The sequence below is a fragment of the Trichoderma aggressivum genome (genome assembly GCF_033847375.1).
Source record: "Trichoderma aggressivum f. europaeum strain CBS 100526 chromosome Unknown scaffold_002, whole genome shotgun sequence".
Lineage (NCBI taxonomy): Eukaryota > Fungi > Ascomycota > Sordariomycetes > Hypocreales > Hypocreaceae > Trichoderma > Trichoderma aggressivum.
In genome coordinates this window covers 1,067,441-1,086,027 of record NW_026946368.1, presented here as the reverse complement: position 1 = coordinate 1,086,027, position 18,587 = coordinate 1,067,441, and the positions used below count along the sequence as shown (strand labels likewise).

At 52.2% G+C, this 18,587-nt stretch overlaps 4 protein-coding genes across 4 annotated transcripts; 3 read left to right on the top strand and 1 right to left on the bottom strand.

Annotated features, from left to right (window-relative positions):
- Positions 1–687: 687 nt before the first annotated feature.
- Triagg1_695 (uncharacterized protein) lies at positions 688–2,260 on the top strand (the record flags this gene model as incomplete). Its single annotated transcript, XM_062894031.1, has 2 exons — positions 688–1,346; positions 1,405–2,260. The coding sequence occupies 2 exons, from the start codon at positions 688–690 to the stop codon at positions 2,258–2,260; spliced, it is 1,515 nt and encodes a 504-aa protein (XP_062759919.1).
- Positions 2,261–3,012: 752 nt separating this feature from the next.
- Triagg1_694 (uncharacterized protein) lies at positions 3,013–3,669 on the top strand (the record flags this gene model as incomplete). Its single annotated transcript, XM_062894020.1, has 1 exon — positions 3,013–3,669. The coding sequence occupies one exon, from the start codon at positions 3,013–3,015 to the stop codon at positions 3,667–3,669; it is 657 nt and encodes a 218-aa protein (XP_062759918.1).
- A 704-nt stretch (positions 3,670–4,373) lies between these two features.
- On the top strand, positions 4,374–5,105 carry Triagg1_1126 (uncharacterized protein; the record flags this gene model as incomplete). Its single annotated transcript, XM_062905004.1, has 2 exons — positions 4,374–4,473; positions 4,648–5,105. The coding sequence occupies 2 exons, from the start codon at positions 4,374–4,376 to the stop codon at positions 5,103–5,105; spliced, it is 558 nt and encodes a 185-aa protein (XP_062760350.1).
- A 3,637-nt stretch (positions 5,106–8,742) lies between these two features.
- Triagg1_1125 (transcriptional regulator family: Fungal Specific TF) lies at positions 8,743–12,022 on the bottom strand (the record flags this gene model as incomplete). The annotated part of the gene is made up of 8 exons (XM_062904993.1): positions 8,743–9,052; positions 9,250–9,719; positions 9,832–10,385; positions 10,445–10,726; positions 10,794–11,132; positions 11,191–11,712; positions 11,775–11,819; positions 11,866–12,022. The coding sequence occupies 8 exons, from the start codon at positions 12,020–12,022 to the stop codon at positions 8,743–8,745; spliced, it is 2,679 nt and encodes an 892-aa protein (XP_062760349.1).
- Between the last annotated feature and the right edge of the window lie 6,565 nt (positions 12,023–18,587).

Below are 18,587 nucleotides of genomic sequence, written 5' to 3'. Positions count from 1 at the left end.
CATTCTGGGCAGCACAAGGCAGGGGCATCATCACACTCCCCCCCACACGTTTACAGGCCAACCACATGGCCTCTACTCTTTTTTTGGCTGCCTTGACTCTTGTTTACAGTCACCTATCTGGGCACTTCTTTTTCAGCTGGCGGGTACAGAACATAGCCCTGATCATTGTATTGCCAGGGGGGGTCTGGACTAGACACACACAGCTTTTGACCTGAGCTGTTGGGTCCCTTCAGCCCCCTCCCTGGTCCCATATCTACGATGACGCCCGGAAAGAGAAGCAGGACCGGCAAGAACAAGTCATCGAGTTAGGCAAATGTCGTCTTCCGTGAAAGTGATGGCCGAAGAGGGGGGGGGGGGGGGGGGAAGGGAGGAGGCATGGTGGAGAGGCGCAATTCAGCTTTGGGCAATGGCAGGATTCGAACCAGAGAATCCGACGGTGGCCTCATGGCTTTCTCCTTGGTTATCCCGCTGTGTTCATAGCCTCACTGGTTGGCGGCTCCAAAGTGGTTCGTTAGATGCTAGTTTGGTCATGGATGAGTTGGGGCTGTCATCTGGTCCTCGAAGGGATAAATATGCAGCTGTGTTGCCACTTCATGAAGCTCTCATCATCATTCATCACCATCATCAACAAACAATACAGAGTATACAGCACTCTTCCACTTATACAAGTCTTCTTACACTTGCAAGATGAACCGAGTAAACGTCATCCCTTCTTCTATATCCCACCACGCGGTGGGTGAGCCAGTCTTGGCCGGAACACATGTTTCGTCCCATTTCCCCTATCACTACTTGCTGCTCTTGGTTCTCATTGCTCCTCTTGTTCACACCTACCGAGGTCACAAGAGCCGGACCGAGAGACCACTCTCCGTCCGTCTGTTCAAGATCTTGTCTCAGATGAGATACCAAGTGTACTCCTTTGTCTACAATGCCATCCTCAACTGTGCCAGACCGACACTGTCCATCAACATCTTCCCACGAAAGGTCCTTGTCACGGACCCTTCCATGGAGAGCGTTCTATCAAGACATACCTCGGAGACAAGTCTCGCCAACGTCATCTTCCTCATTGGCCGCCGAGTCTTTGACTTGAGCAACGAGACCATCAACGCCATTGGGTCATATGATCCTCGCCCGGTTCACGTCGGCGAGTTCTCCTCTGCAAGCAACGCCAGGGCTCTCGTCGGCCAGGTGTCAACGGCTGCGAACCAGAGATTACAGAGCCAGCCTGATGTTCAGGAGACCGAACTCGGACCGTGGCTGTTCAAGTTGACAAGCTCATCTGTGGCGAGTGCCCTTTGGGGACCAGAGAGCCCTTGGGTTGTTGACGACGAGTTCCAGACCGCATTCATGTAAGTCTACTCCTCATTACTACATTGACTTTTTAAACAACTAACATGATGATGTTAGGGAAATTAGCGGTTCGCAAATGACTCTCCTCCGACCCTTTTCCAAGTACACTGCCCCGGCAGCCCACAAGGCCAGAGCTCTCATCATCAGCAAGCTCAAGTCCTTCCACTTCGACAACAGAGAGACCAGACTTGGACAAATCGCACATCGAATCAACGCCGTTGCCCTGTCTGATACCGAATGGGAGTCTAACAAAGACTACTTCAACGTGGAGCTGCTTACATCGCTCGGCCTTTTGGTCACCCCCAGCAGCATGGCTGTCTGGATGATCCGCCATCTGTTGATGCGTCCCGATCTTCTCGCCAGAGTCGTCAAGGAAGCACGCAACCCAGACATTCTCGACGCCGAAGGCAGAATTGACGTTGCTCGCATCCGAGAGTCGTTCCCCTTCTTGGCAGCATGCTTGTACGAGACGCTGCGACTTCACATGACAGCCATCCCGCGCCTGGCAAAGACCGATCTCGACATTGCGGTGCCAAACGCACAGCCCATCCATCTCAAGTCGGGAGACCTCGTCTACCTCGCCATGTCTTCCTTCAACAAGAACGCACAAACCTGGGGCTCCGATGCCAGCACCTTCTCCCCGGACAAGTTCCTCACAAACACCGGCAGCCTCTCCGCCTCCATGGTGCGGAAGCTGCGCGTCTTCGGCGTGGCGGGCAACTTGTGCCCCGGAAGAAAGGTCGGCTTCGAGACCATCTTGTTTGTGGTCGCCAATGTGCTGCGAGACTTTGACATTGAGAACCCTCGCGGAGAGGACGTGGCGTACCCGGAGCCGAGGACCGAAGATGGGTTCGGCATTGGCTTTGAGCGATGCGCCAACGAGATTACGGTGAGACTCAGGAGAGTCGCTTAGAGGGTTGGGAAAGGAAAGATTGTATAAACGAAGGAGGGGATGGTAATGGATCATGTATTATGCTGGGAGGACTATATGTTTTGGTTTTTTTTTTTTTTTTGCTACATAGAACTTTGGACGCTCTAGCGTTGGTGGATTTTTGAGAGCCTAGAGCTCGCGGAGTTTTTACTGTATGATATACGAATGGATGGGAATGAGATTCCGAAATTGACTGCTGGTACTGTCAGACAATCACTTGTGTCTATCCCGTTTCTGTGATTGAGATTATAAGGTGGTATCTTGAGTGTTGCTCTGCAATAGATGGCGAATCATGGCTCATGTCTCGTCGGGCCGACGACTGGAGTTGTGCAATCGCATGGAATCACGTCATCGGGCATCGCTCTTTTGACAGTTGATGCTGCCCCGCCGCTTGTAAGCTGGACGAGTGCCCGAGAGCTATGGATGTAGTATTTGACATCACTTTGGCTTATCGAGTAAAGTACCTATCAATTAGTAAATACCGATAGGGGGAGAGTAAACTGTAACGTAGGCAGGCACATGTTGTGCAAGATTTTGACGGATGGAGGGGGTTGAGGGGTAAATTGCTTCAAAGCTCCCGGCGATGTCACCATCTTGCCTGCAACACAACTTGCTCTTCAGCACATCCACTGAGCTCTACAAAAAGCGACCAACTCCGACTTGGAACTTGACATCCAATCACCTTGCATTCAACACCAGCAGAATCTTGTCAAACCCAAGTACAAACCGATACAATGGCTGTCCCTCCCAAGTTCGCCGGCCACAAGCTCGAGTTCGCCCCCCCGGCAGCTTCATCCTCGTCCTCGTCCGTCCCGCGCGCAACTCACACCTTTGAGCTCTTCCTCGACTACACGTGCCCCTTTTCCGCACGCATCTTCAACACGCTCACCACCCAAGTCTTCCCCGTCGTGCGCGAGACCCCGGCCTGGGCCAACAGCCTCGCCGTCGTCTTCCGCCAGCAGGTCCAGCCGTGGCACCCGTCGTCGACGCTGACGCACGAGGCGGGCCTCGCCGTCCTGCGCCTCGCCCCCGACAAGTTCTGGGCCTTTAGCGGCGAGCTGTTCGCCGCGCAAAAGGACTTCTTCGACGTCAGCGTCGTCAACGAGACGCGCAACCAGACGTACCGCCGCCTGGCAAAGGTGGCCGCCAAGGTGGGCGTCAGCGAGGACGAGGTCTACAAGCTGCTGGCCATTCCCGAAAAGGGCGGCGACGACGGCGCCTTGAACGTTGGCAATGCCGTCACCAACGATCTCAAGGTTGTCACCAAGATGAACCGCTTGGTGGGCGTCCATGTCACTCCTACTGTTGTTTTCGATGGTGTTGTTCAGGACACCAGCTCTGGCTGGACTGTGGACCAGTGGAAGGAGTTTTTCACCAAGAACATTGCATAAGGTGGAGGTGAAGAAGCTGTCATATTGTTAGCAATTGAAAAATGAAGTCGATTCATATTTGTGCTCATGTGAAGTGAAGATGGGAATTCGTCAATGTGAGAATTCAGCTATTATTGCCAAGCAGAGCGAATACAGTAGCTCGGTAATGGAGAGAGATGCACCAAAGCTTTATCGTTATCGCAGGTGGACCAATCCGGATGCGACCTTGGCGACCTCTTGGCTCACAGGTCATCAATTAGCCTGCACTAACATAAAGATTCAAGCTCAGCAACTTCACGACGCTTTGGCTCACCTCGCTCCGACTTCATGACTAAAACTCACAACTCAACATGTTCTCCCTGAGACTGTGCAGTAAAAAGCCATTCAGCACATCCATCAACCCCTCATCACCGCCACGCCTTATTCACTGGCAGCATCTCCCTCGGACTCGCCACCTACGACAGCTCGAAAGCAGATGCCTTCAGCGATGCTACGCCCAGGTAGCTAAGAAGCCCATCTCAAAACCGACTCTCTCACCAGCAGGGCAGGCGAAGCTACAGGCCAAAGCAGCCGCCGCCACTGCTGGATCGAAGCATTACGGCAAGCTTTGAACATACAACTCACCCCCTAGTCAAGATTAATATTGCTAACGACGAATCAACACAGAAGTCGCTGAGAGATTGCTCATCTATCATGCGGGCACGGGGCGGATCACGTTCTTGGCCATGGTCAAGGTGACGACGCTGTTTCTCGGGGCCTTTTTCACGTTTATTGTTGTGCCGGGATACGTCAAGGCCGAGAAGCCAGAATGGGAGACGTTAGGGGGTGAGTTTGATGTCGTTTCCTTTCGTTTCTTTACAATATCTCAGGTGGGGAGCTGCCAAGTCGTGAAAGAAGACATCCATGGCGATCTCATCCATCTTGAGAGACCTCAGCATCGATGCTTCATCCCCGTCACCCAGATGATACGAAAATTGCCGTCATGACTAACTCGTCCAGTTGCCCTCTGCGGTCTCATTCCTTTATTCTTCGTGGCATACACCACATCTCCCTTCGTCTCACACATTTACATCCATCTACCTCCCGTCGCCCGCACTAGTCGCCCAGTCCTCGAGCGCTTCATCCACGCCTTGCCCCCTTCCACCGAGCTCACCCTCACCACCATGAGCGCCATTGCGAAGCCTCGCTACAGCACCATGCAGGTAGGCCACTTGCGGCCGGCAAAGCGACGCTTCGGCATCGTCAACCATGTGCGAGACGCCGAGGGCGCCATTGCGGAGAACGAGACGAGGAAGTGGTACAACTTGCGAGCCATGACCAAGTTTGGCGTGCAGGAGGCTGGCGTGGAGAAGAAGAAGCCCAAGGGGAAGAAGGGGAAGGACTTGACCGAGGCGTGGATCTGGGATGCCGTTAAGAGTAAGATTGAGAAGAGGGCCGTGGCAGAGAAGGTGGCATGATTTTGTCTTGGACACAACAGTGTGCCAATTTACGAATATGAATACGTCTTGTGTATGAATGGTGTTGTCTCGATATTACGACTACCTTGGTTGTATTACATATCCTATCAAGACACGGCGTTCTATAACGCATGACAACCAACCGCGAATCATCTCACTAGCTGTATACTATATTTATAAACAGCCTACATCGCCGTCTCACTAGCTGTATACTATATATATGAACAACCTACATCGCCATCTCACCTATCCACAGGAAAACCCATCAAGCCAAACGCTAGGAACAAATCAAGTAACATGCCCGTTCCCCATCAACGGGATGTGACCCGAGCCGCATACCATCGCGGACGAACCGTGCTAGCAGTAGCGTCTGGCATAGAACGAGTTGCCATTCCCATGGCTTCGGGACTGGAACCATTCTAGAAGTCCTCGCTGAGATGCCGCGCTTGGCCTGTGCTGCTGTGCTTTGTTCTCTCCCGCGGTGGGAATGTAACACGAGACGGGACATGTCATACGCGCATCTCATGTATACATGTAATCTAGCAAATCTACACTCCAGCGGTAGAAGAGTTTACAACTCCAGAACATGGAGATTTCCACTCCATTCTGCCGCTCCACGAAACAATCCTCAACCCCGCCAAAAAGCCAAGACATGATTCACCTCGCGTCACCTCAAGACACCTTCATTTCATTTCCTCACCGAACTCTCACCTTGGCCTCCCCAAAAACGGAACATGTTTCCCCAAAAAATAAAATAAATGAAGAAAAAATATCGCAACCCAGCAAATCACACCACCCACCCACAACCACATCCCGGAACCCAACCCCCCCAGTCCCTCTCACATGCTATTTTGTCCTTTGTTCCTCTTACCTCCGACACAAAAACTCATAGATCCGATAGGGCCCCAGCAAAACAAGCCTCGGCATTTTTTTCACCCCCCCTCCCGCAAACTAAACAATGGATGCCATCCATGCTGTCTAAACCCCCCTCGTCGTTCAATATTATCACGCATATGCATGCATATGCCGTACATTACATTACATGTAACTACGCACTCCTTCGTACTTTCAACCAACGCCAGTCCAGTTAATTATTAAAAAAAGGGGGGAAAGGACAATATCAGACGAATGAGAAAACAGCCCTGGCAAAAAACAACACTGCAGCCCGTTCCCACACTCTCTCATATCACATTGCATATATGTACAGACCAATAATCAATCTTTGGTCACTCCCACTCCCACACCCCCCTCCTCTTCTCCATCGAAGCTCTTCTTCATTTTCTTCCAGGAACATGTAATCAACAGCACAGGACCAACAAAAAGCCAAGAAGAGGGTTTAGAAATGGTCAGAATATGCCCACATATAGCCTAAGGTAATTAGCCCCCAGGTCGAGCAGAAACAAAGCAGAGGAAGCGTTTGCCCCAAAATCTCCACACATCTCTTTCTGTCCCTCCACTATCAACCCGTCTGTACCCGTAACAGTGCTCCATACGCCGATTCATTGTGTGTTCATACCAAGACTCCGCATCTACTCAAAGTCAAGCATGTACACGCAAACTCCTACCGTTGATGAACAGCAATCAAACCAATCAAGTCTTTTCACAACCAACAACCTACATATATCCCAGTAAGAGAACAACAATATCAGCAGAAAAGCTCTCCAAAGAAACCAAGTAGTATATCCAAATCAAATCAAAACCTCCCCTCCCCTCCCCTCCCCTCCCCTTTATCTCACTCTCCCACACTTCATAATACGACTCTCTCTCCCACACGCCCTCTCCCCCCCCCCTTCATCACGGCCCCAAACTAAACGCGGCCTCGAGCAAAAAAGTTCCCCAGACACCCTCAAGAAAGCTCATGTAGCGCCGCCCCTCTTCTTTTCTTCTTCTTCGCCCCAGAACAGCCTCTCAACTCTTCTTATCAATCTCGCCCCCCCATGTCCCGAACCGAGGGCGTACTTGTACATATCACTGTACTGCACACGTACATGCATCCATACATGCAGTCGACATACCTGACGCATACACATGACGAGTACAGTGCTCTTGCAACAGTTCCCGGTATGTAATAGCGTCCTGCGGAACATGTACAATTATATACATATACAGAGCAACAAGAGAGTGGCACTGCTATGTAAAATCTTTTTCTTGCATGCTTGCATCTTGCCCGGATCGCGAGGCCGGCTGGCTCTAAGCCCAACCAACGCTCGCCACCCCCCTCCCCTGCTTCAGGTCTCTCTCTCTCTCTCTCCGTCTCTCTCTTTTTTTTTCAGCCTCCATCCTATAATATATCGTATCGTACTCGTACAGCAACCATCATCATTTTATCCTCCGTGGCTTGTACATCATCGAAAAAGATACATCCACTTTCGCCAACCCTGCTCGGCTAAACGACAACTTCCCTCGGTTCAGGTTCAGGCCTTGAGACTCTTTCCGAAACAAAAAAACTCCACAATCATCACCTCATCCCCAATATATCAGCGGCGCCTCATGTAGCATCGCGTGTCCCACTCCGTAGCATCAAAGCCTTGTACGGCTCTTTCTCGCTATCTGGGCCTCATTTGCTTTCGTACGATACAGCGGACGGCTCCAGCCGCCAGTCGAAATGGACGGGAATTCAAATCCAGAGAATCCGCTCGCCCGTAATTACCACAGTTTCGGCTTTATTTCGTCCAATTCCGTCTTCAGCTCAGCAATGCACCCCCACAAGACTCGCTGCGTTCCCGTGGGTCCCTGAGAGTACTTCTCATCCTATTACTCGTACATACATGCACATACATACATCTCCAATCCCTGAAAACTCCGCACCTTGATTTTGTATCCAAAAGACTCAACACCTCTGTAAACCATGCCGAATATGTCAACATTGCCCATTGTCTTGTACATGATGCCGCTGTTCCCGTAGCCAACAGAGGCCGTGCTCGTAATAAAGATCCGTTATGCATCACCGTAAACACCAATGATATGTACTACACACACACAAGAGCTAATCCTGCAATTCCCGAGATTCCGACGGAGCCGGTGGTGGCACCAGGAGGCGAGAGGCGAGAAAATGCGTGAATCGACCTGCAACACCGCCAAATTTGCCCATCATAGATTCATTAAAGCCGTCCCCGCCAGTACAGCCCGCAGGGCGTTGCTGGTTATCAGATATTGCTTTTGTTTTTGCCAGAGCGCCTCCTTCTGTTTCCGAGCCTCCCCTTGTTTTTATATCCGTCTTCACAACTTGTTGCCAAAAACCTCATTGATTGTCATGGATGATCGCGTCCCAATAGCACGAAACCCACAACACAAGAAATGATCAAGTAATAGAAACGGACAAAGATGAAAAGAAATTAGCCTAGCAGCATCTTCGTCCAGCGCATGCAATAAAAATGGAACCAAGGATGAAACAACAAAGCATGGGGAGATAACTATACATGCCCATAAAGATGAAGAAGAAAGTGATGAAAAGAAAACCGAATAAAGGTATGTGTCGTTATGGAACAGTCTATCGTCATGCCGTGAATGGCGTCATGACCCTGCATGAGCCAATCGGTCGAGAAACCTCAATCGTAGTTCCTCAGTCGAAGGTCGCATCTGGATCGAGTCCTGAGACGGGGGCCAGAAGCCTGGTTCTTTCGGTTCGAGAAGACCGCTAGCGGCGCTTCATTGCCGGCGTGGTTCCGTCGTAATCCCATCCACGTTTGAGACCGCCTTCGTATACGCTGGCCACAGACTCCTGCCACATCGCGGGCGTGACGAAATTCGGCACAGGCGCAGCCACGTATTGATGTGGGGAAATGCTGTGTTGTGAGCCGGACGGCAGCGAGGAGTTTACAGCTTGAATATCTTCAAGTGTAGGGACTTCGGGTGCACCTGAGGACGAGGCAACGTTCAGAGAACTGGCCGGGGAAACAGGGTTGGGCTCGGTATGAGCGGGCGTACCAAATGTGGTGTTCCATTGTCTAGTTACCGCGTTAGTCCATCAATCCGTGGGTGTAGATTGCAAAGAACGAGTACATCTCAGCCATGGCAGGGGTATGTAAGGGAGGAGTGGATTAAGGAGGAGATGTAGAACTGGGAGAAAATAGATGCCAAGAGAGAAAGGGGAGAGAGAAAGGGAAGAAAAGAAAAATTCCAAAGTTCGCTGGTAGAAACCTACTCAAAAATCCTAGCCGGGTTCCAAGCTGGCTGCTCTGGCAGAGCCATATTCGGTGTAATGCCGGGTCCGACTGCCTGCGGCATCATGACGAGCGACTGTGCAGATGGGGAGTCACTCTTACTGTCCAGACCGCCGGTAGAAATTGGAGGTGATATGGGATGGCTTATGTAACTGACTGTTTGATTGCCGCTCGAATCCAGTGCTTGTTCCATGGAACCAGCGCGCTGCATGCCGCGATATCCTGGAGGACTGGCACTATGAGACGGATGAGGGCTTCCATAGGGGAAAGAGGGCTTCAGAACAAAAGGCTTCCTAACGTCAGCTGAAAAAGCCTCCCGGACGGCGTCGACCTGTCGCTGCAACTCTGGCATTGGCCACGCCTCCATCACCTTTTCCATGATCCTCATGTGGCGGGTAAAGAATTCTCGCGCATCGGTGTGAAGATCGGGGTCTGGGGAGACAATCGCGACCTAGTTTCGAGAGTTAGACTTCGGTGTAATATATACGGATAATTATTCTTCTTCTTTTGTTTCTCTCTCTGGGTAGAGTACAAGGGGGAGAAAAGAACTGAGCGCTGCTTACTAGATGAAGCACAATGCATGAGAGCCCAGCGTAGACAGTAAAACTGAAGCCGCGCTGCATGCACTGTAACCCCATGGTCCCGAATGAGTTGACAACGGCTTCCTGCAGACGGCAGAGAGCACGAGCCGAATTGTAGCAAATCATCATGTGATGCTTCCATTGAGCTTCCTGGGTAGTGGGGTCCAGGAACGACAACTGAGGTCGGTGGAACAAGATCAGCGTCAGATAGTAATATGAGTGCAGGTTGCCAAGGAACGGCGACGGTAGCCAGGGTGCTGAGCCATCCGGAGGAAACGTAACGCTGAGGTCAGCGGGAAGTTCTGCCAAGAAGGCGTTGAAATGCTGATCCATTTGCTGAAACTCGGGGTCGACTCCCCAATCTTTTCTCTTCCTTAGACGCACATAAATGCCCGTTATCCTGGCAATGTTTCGCACGTTGCGAGCAAAGTAGGTAAAGTTACGCGAGATGTGGTATTCCGCATCGTCTCCACCGGGAATGGGTTTTGGAACATTGAAGTCGACAGAATCGATATCGACAGCCAAGTTGTAGCGACCTATACACACATCAGCAACTTTCGTTGTCGCGAAATTATCTCGGTAGGATGTTGCGTACCTTGTGGAGTTCCCACCATGACTTCGCAAACAAAAACTGTCTGCCAGATTCGAGTTCGCAGCTGGCAGTCCGTTGGGCTAAACTCGCAAGGCCGGCCCGCCTGGTGCTCCTCGTAGTGCTCTTCTAAACCGAGATCCTTGGCCATTTGAACGCACTGGACGACAGTCATCCATGAGCGGTAGTAGTAGCCTCGCTTCGGTGCGGCTTCCCGGGCCTTGAGGATCATCAAAAGCGCCTGGAGTGTGCTTAGGCGAGGAACATCCATGAAGGCATCGGCATGTCCTAGGCTCGTTTTAGTATGAAAGGTCTCGATGCACGCCAGCATTGAGTAAAACAAGGGGCAACGTACTTGATGCTAGCGCCAGCCATTGTTGACCCTGTGCTGGTTCATCTGCTAGCCGCCCTCCGATGGCAAACAGAGCTTCGAGGATTAATGGGGAAATTGATTCTTTAGCAGTAGCCCATTGGCGGTAAAACATTGACCGGTTGAGCACCGGGACGTAAGGATGGACGTGGGTGAAGTAGAGGTCGAAATAGTGAATCGCAGTCCCATCATCCGGCATCAATTCAGGAGGGATGCGGATCCTGTGCCCTGGGCCGATCGAGATGGGGGGTAGGTCCAGCTCGTCATCATCCTCAACTGCCGGTTCCTCGCGTCTAAAAGAGGCCTTGTTCCTCAGATACGGCGCTGTGGAGAGTTAGTCAGCGAAGGTGGTGTATTACAGCTTGGGGCTCGCAATTCATACCTGTTCCGATCTCATTCATCTTGAGGCCACCCAAGAGATCCGCCAAATCCTGCTGTTGGTAAGAATCGGCGGAATATGCACCGGGCGATGAGCCCGGCTGCGACGACTGCTGCATGGGAGGCGTTGGGAATGCATCCTGAGGGGCCACATGCTGATCTACCATTGACATTTGTGGGGGGACCGTGGTGTAGTGAAGATTGTGCTGGGGCTGTGAACCATCGTAGGGAAGAGTTTGGAAAGAAGCTGAAGCTGCGTCGGGATAGCCGGCCTGCGGCGCATAGACGTCTTGTTCGGATTTGAGGGGAGCTTGTCCCTGCTGGTGGGATGACATTCCCATTTGTTGAAATTGGTTTGTTGGCGGGACAAAGGCCTCGTAGGTGGTCGAATCAGTTGCGCCATCGTATCCATTTGGGCGGACGCAGTGAAGCTTGAGGCGAATGCAGGCGCTGCAAGGCCAAGTATTCGTGGTGGCCGCATCGCACTTGATCTTCCGTCTCCGGCAGCCTTCACAGGCTCTCATGACTGTGGAGACATTGTCAGCAATTCTGGTCGCCATGGTTCTTATACGGCAGGATCCGAAGTACCTTTAAGCCGCTTATGGCGGTTGTGCTCGTCAACGAAGACATAATCTAGATTGGACAGGCGACGGTTAGTTTACGACCTTTGCCAATCTACCAGCGGTGGAAAAACGGAGCTGGAGATTCTCACTCTTCTGAGTCTCCCTCTGCGGGTATTGCTGAGGCGCAAAAGTATAGCTGTTCATGCCGACGCTCTGGGCGTTCTGGGAGTCCTGCGGCAGAATGCGACGAATGGAAGGGTCATTAGAGGCCATGACGGCAAAGGATGCGCTTTCGTGGGTCGGTCGTCAAGCGGGTCGTTGCGAGCGTATCTCGAGATGAATATCGGTACGGGTATGGATATGAGATATAGGTAGGTGTAGGTATAGGTATAGAAGTTGGTATATGGGTATAGTATGGTGATGTGGTATTGGTATCCGATCAGCGTCGGGCTCGTGAGTTCATGTACATTAACACCGGAAAGTGGCGACCCCGGCGCCTCGGTATGTATGGGGTCGCGCAAAGCTGCACAGCGGCGGCGAGAAATCGAAAGACTGAGAGAAACGAGACGGAAGCGGCGGCGAATTCGTCCGGCAATCCGCGAATCAATCCAGAGCCCAAACTCTCAGCTGGAGGCAGCGGGATTTGGCAGTTGAGCGTTGTGGTGTTTTTGGCAAAGTTGGAACTCTGTGATTGATTGACGTGGGCAGTAGCAGAAAGTACAACCTAAGTATAAACCTGAGGTATTGGATAACAGAGGGGCAGGCGCTGGCGTAGTTACTCATAGCAGGATGCGGACTTTTGGGGTTGGCCAAGGACAAGGGCTAAATGCGTGGGTGGTACCAAACGGGACAGAGAGACAGGAGGGGCGTCCAGAGCCAAGGCGTGGAAGTGGAAAGGGGGTGTGTGCAGAGAACAAGGACAGGGGCAAGGGGCTTGGCCTGATTCTTGCCTCGAGCTGCTTGGGCCCAGACTTTGCATGCGCCTGTGCTGTCTCCCAGGCAGGTACTCGTACTAGAACTAGAGGGCTGGCGCTGACAGGGTGGGCTGCACTGGGCGTCTTTGGGGTTAGGCGGACGCCTTTAGTGCCCGCAAGACAGTGCAGCTGTGCCGTTCCAGCGGTATCTGCTTCAGTGCAGTCCCTCGGGAGGGGGAGGCATTGGAAGTACAGGCACACGACCTGCGGGCCTGGTCGGGCAGTGGCAGCTCGTACCGGTACGCCTTGCATCCAGAAGGATTTTTCTCTTCGCCTCCCTGCCAGCTGAGCTCCATGGATGATACGGACTTGACGGACCCGAACGCAAGAGTCGGGACTCCGAATGGGACGGGCTGTGGGTGCAGAAGACCAAATCACAACACCTCGATCAACGGTTCTGCAGAGCCACCGGTGGTGACTTGACCCTCCTGGAAGGGTTCTTTTGCCCTGTCAATTCTTGCCTTCATACCTACTCGGACTCTTGCAACGACAATCAACGGCAGGTTGTTCGAGTCAGGGGTGAGGGGCAACGTCTCTCGACCAGTAACTGGCCCGCGGCAGAGAAGCTTCAAGGAGTCCGCGTTGCGCAACCTAGGGGTCAGGTACCAGGCAAGCAAATTGACTGGTTGATCAATCATCAGGGCCTTGGGACATGACATGACGATATGGATATTGGCGCGGATTAAGCATTGGCCCGTCGAGCTCGATTCCATGGGCCGTGTCTGGCTAGCTCCCCAATCAGCAGCGACAAAACGTAATCAAGTGTTCGCATTATTCATGTAGAGTGGAACTGTCAGTTGTCCGATGTGCCCCAGACATTGTTCAAGTGACTTCAGGACAAGTACTAAATGGTAGATGCAGGTACAAGACATCTGGTCCAATGGTGAGTACAGGTACTACTATCTGCCAATGGGCCAACTATTCTTTAATGCCGAACAGCGATGCCGAACGTCTTGCGCGAGGCATTCGGGCATATAGATAGAGCGAAGCGGGCGTCAAGCGCGATCGTACAATACTACTGATCCTCTGTGTTTCCGGACTCCAGATCTTATATCCCAGGAGCACGGAGTGCGCAGCCAGAGTCCGGCGACATAAGCATCTCACGCTCGTATTCCACAATGCGAACTGGCCCACGGAGCGCTGTCATTCGCAGAGGTACGAAGCATGCTGTACGCCAAGGGCGATCACTGATATTAGGGGTGGAGTGGTGACAGTCGACATGAGCGTTACTTATTCTTAGATGAGAAACCATGCGGTTGCTCGTGGGATGGAGCCAAAGGACCTGGAGCTTCCATCCCGCAGACTCCGGACGGGATAGCGCGAATCAACTAATAAGCATCCATCGGTCTCGCATTGTATGGACTCGTACGGAGTAGTAGTTCCCCACAACTGCGCGAGGCTGCTGAGGCACATGTCAAAGGCGCACACTTGCATGCCGCTCGACGTTGGCAGTAGTTCGTTTCCTCGTGGTTTGTGGTTCTTCAAGTACATGTAAGTGCAGGTAGCGCGAGCGCTTGGGGCAAGTGGCTACTCGAGCCATGAACAAGCGCCATGCACGAGAAATCCTATCTTCACTTCATCTCATCTGTCCAACGGCTCTTGTTGCGCTCCCTGGAATCACATGCGAGGTTGGACATGTAGTTTCCTCCCCCCTGGACTGTGAATACCAAGACAACACATGCCAGAAGCCTGTTTGAGTGCCTACCTCCTAGTAGGGGATGCCGGAAGTGTCCGTACATGGTAACTAATGCTAGGTGCACACGTTTCTTGGTACGAGTAAAAGAGAGGTCACATATAAGAGGATAGTATAGAGCCCACAGTTATCACATCTCACAATGACTCAATGTAAAAGAAAAGGAGAGCAATATAATGTAGAATGACGGACAGGGAGCGTGCGTGTCTCGTCTGCATTCATAGGCACACGTACTCGTACGTGTAGGATGATGATGACCCGGATAATAGGCCTATCAGATTAGCCTCTTCTACTCCGTACTTTGGAAAGGCATATGCGTACTAGGTATGCAGCAAGGGTTGATGGCTTGCAATCCTCCGTCCAAGCTGGTAGGGCTGGTAAGGGGACACTCGAGCTCCATAGTGGCATGTAGGTACATGTATGTAGATGCCGTGCTTGCATGTCTAGTAGTATAATCGTATACATCCATATCAAATTGCAACTCGCAATCTGCTGCTCAGATGTAAACGTTGGATTTGATGACCAGTAGGGCTTGCTAGCAGGACAGGGAATCGATTTGATCCATGGAACCTGGTTCTTTAGTGGCATCAGCTTCCTTTCCAAGCCCGCCTCTTTCTCAATCAGGTTTATGCATGAGGTGCCTGTCTGCAGATGAACAGGGCCAAGCGATTGGTTGCACGTCCCCTCTGACAGGGAATATCCAAGGTTCCCTGCACTCGACAAGGCCTTTGTCGCTCTGCGATTCGATGCACTGACGTTGCTTGTCTTCCTCCAGCCCCATCCGCCCCTCTTGACGTGCGGATACGCAGCACAGGCCTTGTTGCTTCTGCTGCTGCTTCTGCCTCTGCTTCTCCGGCTAGGTAGCTAGCCAGGCTTGCCAGGCAACCGAATGATTCCCCGCCGCGCTTGGATCTGCAGAAGCTCCCTTGCTTTTGGTGTGCTCAGATATAGTCTAGGTTCGAGCCCAGCCATGCGAGTGCGTCAGTCAGTTGCATCTGCCGACTTTCAAGCCACTCAACCTGCGGCCGTTGCGCGCGCACCGGCATCGTGGGTTTGGGTTTGGCGGTGTCGAGCTGCCACATAGGCGGGAACGCGCCCCCCCAAAACCGCCCCCGCGCAGCTTTGTGGCTCTTTGTCTGGGCACATACTTGCACTCTTACAACATGAGGGAAGCAATTGAACGCAAAAGCTGCGTTGATGCTAATCCAGGTGGTGCCAGCAGTGGGTGCTACAGCAAAAGTGCTGCCTCCCTAAACCAGGGTTTACTTGCAGTCGTGCCATCCGCCTGTCAAGTCAGGAGCCGGGATAGCATCCAACAGTCAACGTTGCTGCTTCTCCAACGCAGGGCTAGCCCTGTCTGCCGCATCAGCAAAAGCGCGAGACAATTTGCATGGAGGTTGGAGGTTGGAGATGGTGCAGTACCTAGTCCTGTGCTACGCTGCACTGCCGTGGAGTTTGGTCTTCTCCAGTAGCACATGGCCCCCAAATGGCTTGTTGATTGATTGTCTAAAGATAGCCATTCATCGTCTTTTTCCTTCGGCAGTGGCCGACGAGGCTCCTCTGCCAAGCTAGAGCGGCGGAAACTTCCGGCAACTTACATGCACGAGTACGAACGAGTGCTTTGCTAACGAGGCCGCCATCCACGATACGTGACACACAAGTTGCAACAGCCTCTTGGGGGCTGAGCAGCGCGCTGACGAGATTTGTTTCCTCCTCTTTCCCCCCCCTTCATTCAGCTCGCTTAACCAAGCCGAGGCATCTTGCGGCGAACACAACGTGGTACCTACCTACGGAACATTTGCTGCTCAAGCAAACAGAATAGGTATTAGACGACACGCAACCGTCCATGGTATTTCTTGAGCGCTTCTTAATCTAAGCGCCGATATAGAGTAGTACCCATACTACCTGTACGAGCAGGTCTTACTCCGTGCCACCCTCCGAACTGCTACCAGGAAGCGTTCAACATCGTACAGTACATCGACGATATGGAGTGGGGAAGGCTGCAGAGGGCTGACCCTCGCCACGCGTCGCAGATATACGAACAAGCGTATTGCTTTACGGCCTTGTTCCTCCGAGTATTATCCGCGTATACTGGTAGTAATCAACTTGGACCACATGCATTCAATGTTGTTTCCAAGATGAACAGTTCCTGTATTGTTACGGAGTACAGGGGGGAAACAAATGATTTGAGGCTCAGCAGACGCCTCCATTTTGAATGACGCTCGTCCGCAGGCGGAAATACCTACGCAAGCAGCCGCACTCATTGCATGTGCATGGTAGGCATCGTTACGGTTACTCTCCAGCAACTGAGAAACAACCAAGGTTTTGACTTCAGACGCAACGTCAACCAACAGCAGACGGTGCTGGAAGCCGCTCCAATTGGCGTGCCGGAAATGAAGCTGATTTCATGGGAACACGAAAATTGGCTACCTGATACCACCAATGACGAGGCTCTGGCTTTCCTCGATGCCAATCTCTGCATTTTCTGCCCAATTAGGAACCTAGCGTGCCGCTGTTTGCAGGACTTGGACCCGTTAATATGGGTACGGAGAGATACGTGCGCACGATATTCGGTCCTTTGGTCCGTATAATGAGACAGTGCCTTTTCACTGATGCTACCACCAGCGTCCGCTTGTTGGTTCCTATTGCATGGGAAGGGCGTCCCGCCGTTCCGATTCGATAGGCACAAAGGCAATGGAGTCCATGGGTGTTGAAGGCGCGGAAGGCCGGCAGAGATGAAGGGGAATTCTCCAGAGCACGCGGGAAATTTCCCAGATGGACAACCCGCCGCCTCGATGTTCCTTGAAGAGCTGGTCTGCCTTTCTCGAATGGGCGCGACTGTTCTCCCCGGATGCCCAGGTCGCTCGAGGCCGCCGCCGCCCGGTCACGAACTAGTGCTCCAACGAAGCTGCACATCACCCTCCAACCACCTACCAATTACGAGTACGGCAGGGCATACTTGTGCAGATCACTACCTACTGCTAGTACATACATGTTATTGTCCATGTCTGGCTACGAGGACTCGGCACTTGGAGGTAAAGGGTGGTACTCGAAGGTCCAAAGCAGTTGAGTTGCTGCACGGCATCGTGCTGCCCATCCCTGAGGACTGCTGCAATGTAACTGTCCACACTTCGCAATCCATCCTACACTACAGATCATGGCTTGGGGGAAACGAGCATGGCCCGGGCGCCTTGCCGCTTGCGTTTTAGGCTTTACCGTACTCCGTATTACACAACATAGCCAATATTCGCTGCTATGGATATTACGAGTATACTCGTACAGATTAATCCTCCCGGGACAAGATGCGCTGGACTAGGGCTGGAGGAATGTCGTTGGGCAAAAAGGGCGAAAGTGAGCACGCTTCTAGCGCGAGCAGGGCTTCTAGAAAGATTTTCCAGCAACTCCGCCGTGCCGAGGCTCAGCGCCAGATGTGGCAATGGATGAGTCAAGACCCCTCCCCTCGCAAAGCAACTTGAATCTTGAATGCAACAGTTGCAACTTGGCGCATCACCTCCCTCTGACTCGCCTAAATGAATTCGGCGAATGCAAGCTTCAGCTTTTCTCAGTAATGGCCCGACTTTTTTTTTTTTGTCTTGCTTCAATTTCGGACGGAGAAGATGGCAATCTTGCTAGATTGTCCTTTTATGCCCAGACGCGAATGACCGCCCTTCTTCGGCCGTACTTTTTAGTATTAAGTTTTGGCTACTAAAGGCGATCGCGTCATCACGGGCACAAAGTTCTGCTTGCTTTCTTGCTAAGCCATACTCTAGGCCACCACTAAGGCTTCGAGTATGGAACTGGGTCGCCACAAGCATAAAGGCTCAATCTCGCGTTGCCTCGTGGCGATGCGGTGAGTACGTTTGGCGGTAACGAAAACAACCATGTTGCTCAAACATGTGGCGTCGATGCTAAACTCTCCAGCTAACCTCCTAGTGAAGTGCTAGGCTGTGGAAGCATTCCAAACTTGGCGGTCCTCTATTCCAAAATACCGTGCTTTCCAGACACCTTGGCTTTGCGCCATGGACAAAAGCGGTGATGGGGGGAACTTGGAAGGGGTGGGATGTTGGGATGTGGGATAATGGGGGGGGGGGGGGGGGGGGTCCCCCCGGGGGGGGTGTATAAAAAACACCCCCCAACACACCACCCAAAAAAAAAAACCCAAGATTTTTTT